The sequence below is a fragment of the Drosophila sulfurigaster genome, chromosome 3 (assembly GCF_023558435.1).
Source record: "Drosophila sulfurigaster albostrigata strain 15112-1811.04 chromosome 3, ASM2355843v2, whole genome shotgun sequence".
NCBI classification, from domain to species: Eukaryota; Metazoa; Arthropoda; class Insecta; order Diptera; family Drosophilidae; genus Drosophila; species Drosophila sulfurigaster.
In genome coordinates this window covers 30,699,069-30,709,766 of record NC_084883.1, presented here as the reverse complement: position 1 = coordinate 30,709,766, position 10,698 = coordinate 30,699,069, and the positions used below count along the sequence as shown (strand labels likewise).

Genomic DNA, 10,698 nt, shown 5'->3' with positions numbered 1-10,698 from the left:
TTGGGAATGCATTCCGAACATCTCATTAACATCGAAGGCTAATTCAGATACTATTTTCCATTGCATCGTCCATCTAAGGCCAAGAATACGCAGCATATATTGTCTTTAGAAATATTTTCCTGTATTTGACATAATTTACATAAACACATATTAAAGTAACGATTATAGATCTTGGGTATTCGAATAATACAGATAAGAAACAATTTCTTATCCAGACATCATTTGTAAATAAAATCACGCCGCGTTATAATGCCGGCAATGCGGTTCTCATTGTTGATGACCAGCATATGACGCAGTCCCAGAGCGCGGAATATGTTGAATATTTTAGGTACGCAATCATGCTGGCGAATTAAACCGAAATAATATTTAGAGATAAACAAACTCAAAATTATGAAGGTAGTATACTAACCGCATTTACTCGTATAGGCGAATGATTCATAAACAACGAAAGGTCCACCGTATAATTGATATTTCTGTCCAACGGTCGCACGCTCTAAAGAAATAACTAGTTGAAAATAAAGCTACAAATATGTCAGAGTGTGCTTAATAGTTGCCTTAATGGAAGGATAGCGCGGATACACATCCCGAAACGTTTGAATAGTTGTCTCTGGCAGCCAGAAGCGTTTGTTCTCTACGTAAAGAGACTTGAGCAGGATGACAATCAGCTGGGAGCGCAATATAATGCCACAAACGCGACCCTTAGAGCGGCGATCCTGTAAAGCAAAGCTTGTTCTTGAAAATGCCTTCGGATTTAGAGATTTTCATGCACTTACGCCCTCAACATTATCCACAACTGGAAAGCCATTGTGCTGACATTTTTTCAGCACATCGTATATGTAATGGGCACTGTCCACGCGCTTAATGCAGATGACGGGTTGGCTCATTATGGCGTTGGCTGTCAGGCCCTTGTATTGGGGCAATGGTTCCCAGGACAACATGGGCACATTGTTCACCTCGATGACAGTGTCATAGACACCCTCGTTGAAGTAATCGCCCATCCATTTGGCGGTAATCAAAGCAATTATCAATGGAAAGAAGAACGAAGTCTCGACACCCGTTGTCTCCATGAGAATGACGGACAAACTGATCGTCATGCGCAGGACGCCGCCCAAATTTGCAGCGGCGCCAATGAGCGCATACTTGCCGGGATGCAGAAAGTGCTGGAAGAGAGTAACATTATGTAAATAAAGAACAACTGGTAAAGCACTGAGTTAACCTACTGCTGCGGGAAATAGATAAAAGAGCAGCATGGCAATGAGGCGTCCCCAAGCGGCGCCCACCAGCGCAACGGGTATGAACACGCCCAGTGAAACGTTCAAGCCGAAGGTGGCGCACGACAGCACATAGTAGACCAACGTGAACATGGCGAGCGTGAGAATTTTATGTGATCCTTACGACAACAAAAAAAAGCAATATTAAAATGAAGCAAAACAGTTGATTAGTTAAACTCACCTGGCGGATCGTGGAAAAGCGCTCGCACCGTTGCCTCAGGTGTTTGGAACCAAAGTGCGGCAACGGCATTGTATTCGTTGTCCTCGCAAAACAGCTGCACTGGATGTATCGTTGGATCATTGCCCAGTGGCCGACAATCATTGATGAAATAGATCATGCCAGCGGCCATGGAGACGCCCACAATTGACACGAGTATTGCCTCACACACCTTGCCCACCTTCCAGGGCACATAACGTTTGCGAAACTTGTTGATGCGCATGTTCAAATAGTTCCAAGCGGCTCCTAATAAGCCACCCGTCACACCAAGCAGCATGAAGATGGGCAGCTCAAAGTAATCAAACGAAAGCGACTGATCAAACTTGCCCAGATTGAAGAGACCCGTGAATGTAAAGTCCTTCAGACCATGATATGCAGATAACACAATATTCAGTGTAAACGAACTAATGATGGACGCAATGAGTGTGCGCCAAATGAGATTCTGATTCCAGAAACTGGCCGCTTCCTCCAGTGAGAATAACATGCCACCAATTGGTGCGCCGAAAGCAGCCGAAACACCTGCCGCTGCGCCGCCCAAGACAAAGTCACGTTTCTCGTGGTCATCGCGAAACGCTTTAAAGATGCGAAAATCCTTGACGAACGTTGTGCTCTTGCCCTGTGAAATTCCCGCTGCTACCACGGCACCGGCATGAATCATGGGTCCCTCCTTGCCACCAGCCAATCCGCCCACCACGGAGGTGATGACACCAATGGACTTCACAGCCAACGTCTTGATGCGCACAATTCGCGGAACCTTGACTCCATTCAGATAGCTCTTCACTTGTGGAATACCGCTGCCAGCGGTAATGGGTTCAATAAAAGTCACCATGCTGGCGCCAATGGCCACCGGTACAATGCTAAGCAGAATCCACCAGAGGAACGGTAATGCCAGATCCCCACCTTCCCTGTCCGATATGGGTACATTGTTGTCCACAGCTGTGCAAAAGCAAGAAGAGATATTTAAGTTGGTATATTATAATTAATTATAATAGTTGATGTATCGTTTACATGACTTGAGGAACTTGTACTTCAATTCCGACAATTCCTCAATGACAATATCTATGGTGCAGGCAATTAGCGCCGTCATGATGCCAATGAGTATGAAGATAATCCAGCGGATGACATTTGTGCGCAATGAGAAACGATCCTGTAATCGCTGGCGTTGCTCATCCTGGAACAAGGCGTTATCGCAAACATCATAGTCTAGACTCTGCAAAGACATTGCGATAAGATTGCTATGTAGTGATAATGTTATCGCAAAAAATATGCGTTAAATACCTCGTATTGTATTTTATTAATTTGCGCTGCCGATGTACGTGATCGGATATGGAATACAGGTTCAGGACTTTGCTCCACATTGTGGCTCCCGTTTTGTAGCGTCGTCACATCATTCTAATTGGAGTAAAGTGTGAGCCGATTTACAAGTGTTTTGTATTTGCGCAAGTGACGACTACTTTTTTTTAGCATATGCATGAATCATCACAATTGCTTTCGCGGATAGCAAAGATAAATGTAAAATGCACTTACTGGAGCGTCATCAGTAATGTTTATTAGGGGTGGTACATCTATGCTAGTGTCAAAAGTCCCGTTTTCAGAAACTTGTGGCTGATTTCGACTTGTCGAAGCTTCCGTTTCATTGGAGTGCGTAGCAGGTAATGAGGGGGGCGGTTTCTTTGTTAATGGTTGCTCGTCATCATCACTAGAGCTTGAATTATTATCGAAATTAATTAGTTTGTTCTTGTCGTCCATTTTCTAAACAGTAAAATCACTTTAGTCACACAGTTAAACACATATCTATAACTAATAGCAAAGACAACAAAACAATACAGTCGCAACTGGTTGCCCGCAGTAAATGCAATCAGCACAGGTATCGATGCTTTATATGGCATACACAAAGTATATCGATAATAAATACTCGATTGGTTTTACTGGTTTATTTCCGTTTGAAATACTGAACATCGGAAATCAACTTGATAATTAGCTAATTAATATTATAGATATGAGATATTGCAGCAAATTTATTTCACAGAAACAAAAGTAAAGCTGCACTTTTATGGGAGATTAAAGTTGAAATTGGGATGTTGGAACTTGAACTTGGCCACGTCAAAAAGCAAGCGCTTGTGTTCGATTTGATTGCGCGCCTGTAGTTCATCTTTGATATTACACAATGTGTTGTCAATGCGCAGCAGCACGTCGCCGCCTCGCGATCCATTCAGATAGGTAGTCAACTCTTGACCACTCGATTGTTGTATGGCAGTGGTGAATTCAATACTCTGCATATCGTCGCTCTGAAAGGATGAGCTTCTGCTCAGATCGATAGCCGCTTCCGATTGCACAACGATCGCTTGTTGCTGTTGCTCGGGCTTGATGAAATTCACATTTAGCGCACGAGGCAAAGTTGTCGAATTCTCGGTAACTGTTGTTAGTTGAATATTTTCAAATATTGTTGAATTATCTGACGGCTGTAATTTACAACAATTAAGACTATAAGCTTATACAAATTTTAAAAAAATGTTAACCTTCTTTAAATCCTCTAGATTTTGTGAATTATTCATTTGTTTGATAATTGTATTTTCATTGTTGTTGTTGGTATTGTTATTGTTGTTGTCTTGAGTTTGGGACGTTGAGAGGTTTCCTGAGCTTTGACTGATGTTATCCTGGGAAGAGTCGCACAGCGAAATCGACTAAAAAGAGAGTTCATAAATTTAACCTGCTTCATTCAACAGCCAGATACTTATAGAGCAATTACATAAATATGCAAATATGTATACTATATACACAAGTGTGCATGCATGTATGTATGTACATATTCTGAAATTCACACACACACAAGTGTATAGCGTCTGCAAAATATAACGGTGCATAGCATTCTCGCTTGCTCTCGTTTTAAGCGCTATCTTTCTCTATTAGTTAGATAGAGACAAGAGATTGTTTTTTTCTTGTAACTCTTACGCTTCGAATGGCTGCCGCTTCCTCCTGTTCGTGATGTTCTTGTTTATGTCGTTGAAAAACCTTTTTTATTTTCAGCTGATGCGTTGTTGTAGTTGCAATTGGCGTTGGAGATGGTGCCGAAGCTACAACGGGACTTGTTGATTTCTTACGACATTTGGCTAAGCGACGATTCTTGGCAATTTGATCACGTCGTTCGAGCAAAGCTGCCACCTTCATTTCGTGCAATTTACCCATCAAAGATACATGTCGACGCTATTTCAAAATTGCAATTAGATAATTCTCTGAATTAAAATGACAGTCCGTTACCTTGATATGCATATGAAAGTTGCCTGTAGAGCGTATGCTGCCGCGATAAATGCGATCCGGCGGACAATAGCAGCACCTTACTGTCACATTATCGCCATTCTGGCTTTCGATGCGATAGAGTTCACCGTTCAAAATATAGGGAACATGTTGACGACGTTCCGGTTCGACTTTCATATTAATTAGATTTTGCTTTTGATCCTCTTCGTCAGAGTGCTGCCTTTCGTTTGGCATTTCATAAAAAAAGATGTTAAATTTATGAGTGCACTAAAAGCAGATCCGTTCTTCAGCCGATGACCAATTCAATTGAACTTTTCTAGCAAGTCCAGTATGGAAGTAACTTTGTATGTATGTATTTAGGTTTATGTTTATGTGTGTACGTATGTTTATATGTGTAAATAGCAGAGTACGAATTGCCAAAATAGATACATACGCACATGCATCTGTGAGTACAAAACTACTACCAAAGAGAGAACCAAAACTGTAAAAGAAAGAAGAACAGAAAAACAGAATATAAAGCGGAAATCAAACGTTAAAATTTTTCTTTAATTTTCTATAGAAATGCATGTGTCTTTAAAATTATTAGTAATCTTTATTACGAAATTTGTCAATATAATATTTTTATAGTCGACAAAAACATGTGTATCCTTTATTTGGTTTGAAATCAGAAGCTGCACGCGCCGAAGTACTCGAAATACACTCGATACTTTTCGCTTATTATAATTTTTACCATTGTAGCCCTGGTCTTACTCTCGGTATGTAATAGTATATAATAATTTTGGAGTCTTGTTACGAGAAGCTTATACTTTGAATACAAACATGAGTATTTAATATAGCCCTTTGTAGATTGATATATATGAGTAAACACATTTGCAAACGATGGTAATTCAAATTTTTAATAACTTCACCGCCTAATAAGACCGTAAACTGAATAGTGTAGAATACTAAAATATACCAAAGGCCAGAAGATTAATAAACTCACGTTTTTTGAGTAATAACAAATAAATAACAAACAGATGATGACGGAAGTGAGCAAACCAAATATTTTAGTAACCGGTATGAATTAACAAATATAATTAAAATATTTATATTAAACACAATGTTTCCAATGCACAGGCACACCCGGTGCTGGTAAATCATATTTGTGCGAACGTTTGGCCGCACAACTGAAATTCACATGGTTGGACTGCTCAAAGATTGCCAAGGATGAGGAATTTGTGTTGGAATACGACGAGGAATATGAGTGTCCTGTTCTGGACGAAGATAAGGTATGCTAGTTATATAGATTTTACAATTACTTATATAGTATAATTACTATTTTGTTGCATTTTAGCTCATGGATCACCTGGAACCTTTAATGGGCGAAGGCGGTAACATCGTGGAATATCACAGCTGTGATTTCTTCCCAGAGCGTTGGTTCCAAGCTGTCTTCGTAGTCACCTGTCCCAACACAACGCTCTACGACAGACTGAAGGCACGCAACTATAATGAGAAGAAGCTCAACTCCAACATGCAATGCGAAATCTTCTGCACAATCTTGGATGAGGCCCGAGAATCGTATAAGCCAGATATCGTCTACGAATTGTCTGGGGAAACTAAGGCGGATGCTGAGAAAAGTATGAAAACTGTCAAGAATTGGTATAGCATGTGGAAACGCAAATAGAAATAAGTTTTAAGTAGTTGTTAGAAAATATTTTGTAAACATTACAAAAACATAAAACCGAGAAACTGTATTTCTTTATACCTTGGTTGACATACGCATTTTCACTGCTCAAAAACTCAGCTCATTTTAAACTTAAAAACCTTATACTTCTGGAGATAATGATCTATTTGTGGATAGGGTAGAAAAATATATAGATTGAAAACTATTATTTAGCAAGCAGTTTTATACATAAAGTGAAGGGAGTGCTTATAATTAGTACATAGCTTAATCATTATCATTAAATACGCGACATTTTGAAGCGAAGTGGTCCATCGGGCGCGTACATAAAGGTCACAGCGTAGTCCAGTGGCGGATGATTGTACTCCAGCTTGTAATTGCGCAGCAGCTTGGCCAGTAGAATTTGCATCTCTAGATCAGCAAACCGGCGGCCCAGACACATGCGAGCACCGTATCCATAGGGCAACGAAGCAAACGGATGCAGTTTTCCAGGAGTGCCACCATGCTGAGGTTTCAGCCAGCGTTCGGGTCTAAATGTGGCCGCATCAGTGACATATTCCTCCATGTTGCCGGTGACTATTGTGGGAAAGACCGCTTGCACTCCCTTGGGTACCTGGTAGCCACAGATGACGCTGTCCTCCTGTAGTGTACGTCCATTGCCAATGACAGTGCTGTACATACGAAAGACTTCCTTGATAAATGCCTTCAGATGGTGCATCTGATCGAGCAGTGGAATTGTCAGCGGGGTATTGGCATCGGGCAGCAGACGCTTCAGTTCTTCATGTACCTTTTGCTGCTCCGCAGGCCGTGTGGCCAATTGATAAAGTATTGAGCAAACAGCCATGGATATCTGTGCGAAGTTCAATTAGTTGTGAATAATAAATTAAGGTAATTGTAGCTTGCCGTGTCGATGCCAACAAGTATCAAATCCAATGCCATTATGGTAGCAATCTTCTCGTCCTTCTCCGACATGATCACCTTCTCCAGCAGCGATGGTTCTCCATTACGTAGGCTGGCATCTTGCGTCTTCAGACGCTCCGTTGCGCTCTGTATGTACTTCATGCAGACACTAAGCGGAAAACGAGAAATTAGCAGGTGATTGAGAAAGAGAGAGGAGAGAAGTCATGTTGCTCTCACCCCACAAAGAAGTTCATGTTCTTGACATAGCGTGTCCAAAGTGGCGTGGGGAAGTAGCGCCAATAGGGCGCCTTCAGCTCCAAGGTTGCCACATTGCGTAGCGCATACTTGGCGGCATCAATAATTTGCTGTGGCTCCGAGTCGGGCGTCAGATTGTCCTCCAGGCAACCCAGGCGCGCATCCAAAGCCACACGTCCAATGCCTACAAAAGTTGAAAAATAAGTTATTATCACAAGTGGTAGTTAACGAAACAAAGTATGCATTTTATAGCTTAGTAGAGTGATAAATTGTAACATGTTTATGTTTATTATGGAGAAGTAACTTTAAGTATTAACATTCGCAGCTTAACCTTCGGGTATGCTGTTTGTGTTGTCAATATTTACTTTCTTATTTACTAGACTATAGAATCTAGAGCCACATACCTAACTTGATTATTTATGATGTTAAATTAAAAGTTTGTATTATTTAGATTGAAGGGTAAGTATTTTAAAGAAGGGGAGAATTTGATGTTGAGATCTAGAGAGTTAGTGGCATTAAATATATTTTATTGTTTTTACTTAGTTGACAATCTATTATAATTTTTGTGTAATACCTACGAACAAGTGTGATTGATTTAATATTTAGGAAATGTTATGATGCATTAAGTTAGTTTTAACTTTTGGCTATTTATAAAGTTAAAGTTAACTTTCATTGTCGACATCAACACAATACTTACACTCCAAGGACCATTTGTGGATCTCATTGTCGAAATCAAGAGGCAGCTCCTCGTTGGCATCCAGCAGCCGCTCGCAGCGTTCCAGGAAATCCTCAGTAATGACCTCCAGTGGCTGCAGATAGCGACGTATGGTGGATAACTGCAGCACCGGCTTCTGAACACGCGAGCGGAACTGACGCCATGGCTCACCATGACTACATAATAAAAGAATTAATTTTATTTTAGTAGTGGATGGTGGCATCGAACAGAAGTGTTTACTTACACGCCAACAACGCCGCCAAGTTCGCCAAAGAAATCCTTGCGCACAACGCTCTTGTACTTGACCAGACTGGGCATCGATGGCCGGAAGGGGGTTGGTCCTTCGCTCCGATAGCACTGCAAGAACAACAACGAAAAACAAGGGGATGCCCATTGTCAGCAATTTGCAACTTAAAAGCGACACAAATTATTTGAGTGTACTTGGAGTAAATTCGCTGCTGCCTTCAGTGTGCAGTTGAGCATGTTACTCAGCTCTTTAATATGTTTTGTTCCGGTATGGTGAATCCATCCATCCACACTCTGTGCTTACCTTTTCAATTTCATCGGCATCGTAGATGAAGAGAAGATCGGGTCTGCCGATCAGCCCAGAGAAGCGCACAATTCTGCCATATCTGTCGTGCAGCAGTGATGAGATTTTAGCCACATCCGAGATCGTGTATTGTCCAATTATTGGCATCAAACTGTCAAGGTGAAAAGCGAATACATTTTGAACTGCGGCGTTGTCATTGAAAAGCACTATGCGAAAAGCAATTGAGCAATTTGCACAGCAATTAGAGATGCGACTCTTGTCGATAGTAACGCAGTCGTAACGGCTGCAACTGTTTGCCCATAACTAACTAAAACCGCTGACGCCACGCTAGTAAAAATCGTCTAGACAGGAGATTTAGTGTTATGTTGCGACTAATCTGGCTTGTTATGAGTTTATTTATGACTGCGAAATATATATTGATTTATTGTATGCATGTATATACTTATATCGTCTAACTATAGCTTTTGTCATTACATTCTTTAGTGGTTCGTGCTGCGACCAATTAGTTTTTCGAATATGCCAATCAGTGTAACTTAATGTATTATTTATTGCTCATAGACACGCGCACTTGCACAAATACAATTGCAGTGTGTATGAATAGTAAACTAAGTATTTATTGTTTACATTTTGCGTATTTCCCTTTCAGCTTGCACCAAAAATTCACACATTGTTGGCGACCTTGAAAAATGGCGCTAATTGAACGCTAATAAGAAGAAGCAGCAGCAGCGACAGCATATGAAAAGTGTGAGAGCGAGATAGTTGTAAAGAGAGTGCGTTATTTTTATGAGAGAGCATGCTAACCAAATGTGCTGTTATTTGTGATGATGTTATGCGGATGCCACCAACAGAGTTGGCTCATTGGCTCAGATTGGGTGTGAATTAAGGTGAATCCACAAGAATCTGCAAACCATTCACAATTGATTGTTAAATATTTATAATAGTTTGCAACGTGGTTTACAGCGGCAGCATTCAATGGGAAACTGGAAAACCCGTTTGGTTATGGTCAGTGAAATGAATGCTTGAAAGCAAAAATTCAACACTCAAACGAGATTATCATCGACAATAGCCACAAGCGAACACACACACATACGTATACATGTAAGCTTCGTTGACTTACAATGCTGCATAATTGGGTCAAGAGAAGCAACAGCAAGTGAAATACAAGAAAACAACGCAGACTTTTTATCGCTTGCATTGCATTAATCATTAATCGTCGCATTGCAGAAGTGAAAGCAGAGTTTGTCGCCTAAGTCTTTCGATTGAGTAAGTGTAAGTATGAATGCTTGTATACTAACCGCCAAGTATTGCCAAGTATGGGCAATGGCTTTGGTCCCGGTATCTCCTGATAGGACAAAGCATTCTGCCACTCGGCTGTGGCATGTATGCGCGGTGTAGCTGCTGCCTCCTGCTCCAATCCCAGATGAGGACAAACTGCATCGGCTGTTGCTGCTGCTGTGGCTTCTGCGGTCGCTGTCGCCGAGTTCTCACGCCGTTGCAGCAACTGCGAACTGGCCGCTTTAGAGCCTGCAATCTTGGATGCAGTGCGTCGAATAACAGGCGTGGCTGTCGCATGCCAAACCCGCTTTGGTAGTTGATTCATTTCGGTTTCTTTGGCTAAACAGCGGATTTGAATGCAAAACAGATTTCACTCGTTTATTTTTGTATTTTTTAGATTTCCAATTGATAAATGGTGACACAAGCGCGGGGAGGAATGCGAGAATAAAACACTGCGTATTGTTGTCTTTGCCTCTGCCAACTGCCAACTGTCGACTGCCAACTGTGTGGATTGCCAATTTCCAACTGCCGTTTCCGCTGTTCACTGAACGGCTGCTCGTTGTAAACTGGTTAACTGGCTGCGTTGAGCTGAGCTTCGGC

The 10,698-nt window shown here is 41.3% G+C and overlaps 4 protein-coding genes and 1 long non-coding RNA gene across 6 annotated transcripts; 2 read left to right on the top strand and 3 right to left on the bottom strand.

Annotated features, from left to right (window-relative positions):
- Positions 1-97: 97 nt before the first annotated feature.
- LOC133843121 (H(+)/Cl(-) exchange transporter 7) lies at positions 98-3,341 on the bottom strand. Its single transcript, XM_062276538.1, has 9 exons — positions 3,016-3,341; positions 2,767-2,880; positions 2,497-2,698; positions 1,453-2,424; positions 1,221-1,390; positions 774-1,160; positions 555-713; positions 410-493; positions 98-341 (listed from the first exon to the last, which is right to left on the bottom strand). Exons 1-9 carry the CDS (start codon positions 3,235-3,237, stop codon positions 219-221), a joined length of 2,433 nt encoding a protein of 810 aa, XP_062132522.1. The 5' UTR covers positions 3,238-3,341; the 3' UTR covers positions 98-218.
- A 66-nt stretch (positions 3,342-3,407) lies between these two features.
- On the bottom strand, positions 3,408-5,225 carry LOC133843139 (protein stand still). Of its 2 annotated transcripts, XM_062276563.1 has the most exons (4): positions 4,747-5,205; positions 4,441-4,692; positions 4,008-4,172; positions 3,408-3,950 (listed from the first exon to the last, which is right to left on the bottom strand). In XM_062276563.1, exons 1-4 carry the CDS (start codon positions 4,975-4,977, stop codon positions 3,540-3,542), a joined length of 1,059 nt encoding a protein of 352 aa, XP_062132547.1. In that variant the 5' UTR covers positions 4,978-5,205; the 3' UTR covers positions 3,408-3,539. The 2 variants fall into 2 exon arrangements, with proteins under 2 accessions (XP_062132547.1, XP_062132548.1); XM_062276564.1 differs by lacking the exon at positions 4,441-4,692 and having other exon boundaries at positions 4,747-5,225.
- A 388-nt stretch (positions 5,226-5,613) lies between these two features.
- On the top strand, positions 5,614-6,491 carry LOC133843155 (adenylate kinase isoenzyme 6 homolog). The gene is made up of 3 exons (XM_062276581.1): positions 5,614-5,799; positions 5,860-6,011; positions 6,077-6,491. The coding sequence occupies exons 1-3, from the start codon at positions 5,760-5,762 to the stop codon at positions 6,404-6,406; spliced, it is 522 nt and encodes a 173-aa protein (XP_062132565.1). The 5' UTR covers positions 5,614-5,759; the 3' UTR covers positions 6,407-6,491.
- A 106-nt stretch (positions 6,492-6,597) lies between these two features.
- On the bottom strand, positions 6,598-10,665 carry LOC133843130 (probable cytochrome P450 301a1, mitochondrial). Its single transcript, XM_062276552.1, has 7 exons — positions 10,119-10,665; positions 8,824-8,974; positions 8,518-8,630; positions 8,256-8,449; positions 7,541-7,742; positions 7,307-7,472; positions 6,598-7,253 (listed from the first exon to the last, which is right to left on the bottom strand). Exons 1-7 carry the CDS (start codon positions 10,421-10,423, stop codon positions 6,684-6,686), a joined length of 1,701 nt encoding a protein of 566 aa, XP_062132536.1. The 5' UTR covers positions 10,424-10,665; the 3' UTR covers positions 6,598-6,683.
- Positions 8,973-10,121, top strand: LOC133843164 (uncharacterized). Its single transcript, XR_009894476.1, has 3 exons — positions 8,973-9,249; positions 9,470-9,707; positions 9,784-10,121. It is a non-coding gene; the product is annotated as an uncharacterized LOC133843164 (long non-coding RNA).
- Positions 10,666-10,698: the final 33 nt, after the last annotated feature.

Excerpts from the sequence above, each read along its gene's own strand:
- LOC133843155 (XM_062276581.1), top strand. The coding sequence starts at position 5,760 with ATGATGACGGAAGTGAGCAAACCAAATATTTTAGTAACCG. Across the intron at positions 5,800-5,859 it reads ACCAAATATTTTAGTAACCG|GCACACCCGGTGCTGGTAAA; the intron begins GTATGAATTAAC and ends TCCAATGCACAG. Across the intron at positions 6,012-6,076 it reads CTGTTCTGGACGAAGATAAG|CTCATGGATCACCTGGAACC; the intron begins GTATGCTAGTTA and ends GTTGCATTTTAG.
- LOC133843130 (XM_062276552.1), bottom strand. The coding sequence starts at position 10,423 with ATGAATCAACTACCAAAGCGGGTTTGGCATGCGACAGCCACGCCTGTT. Across the intron at positions 8,975-10,118 it reads ATACTTGGCAATACTTGGCG|TTTGATGCCAATAATTGGAC; the intron begins GTTAGTATACAA and ends TCACCTTGACAG. Across the intron at positions 8,631-8,823 it reads ATGCCGATGAAATTGAAAAG|TGCTATCGGAGCGAAGGACC; the intron begins GTAAGCACAGAG and ends TTGTTCTTGCAG.
- LOC133843139 (XM_062276563.1), bottom strand. The coding sequence starts at position 4,977 with ATGCCAAACGAAAGGCAGCACTCTGACGAAGAGGATCAAAAGCAAAAT. Across the intron at positions 4,693-4,746 it reads ACTTTCATATGCATATCAAG|CGTCGACATGTATCTTTGAT; the intron begins GTAACGGACTGT and ends ATTTTGAAATAG. Across the intron at positions 3,951-4,007 it reads ATCTAGAGGATTTAAAGAAG|CCGTCAGATAATTCAACAAT; the intron begins GTTAACATTTTT and ends TGTAAATTACAG.
- LOC133843121 (XM_062276538.1), bottom strand. The coding sequence starts at position 3,237 with ATGGACGACAAGAACAAACTAATTAATTTCGATAATAATTCAAGCTCT. Across the intron at positions 2,425-2,496 it reads GTACAAGTTCCTCAAGTCAT|CTGTGGACAACAATGTACCC; the intron begins GTAAACGATACA and ends GCTTTTGCACAG. Across the intron at positions 714-773 it reads TTGTGGATAATGTTGAGGGC|GATCGCCGCTCTAAGGGTCG; the intron begins GTAAGTGCATGA and ends TTTGCTTTACAG.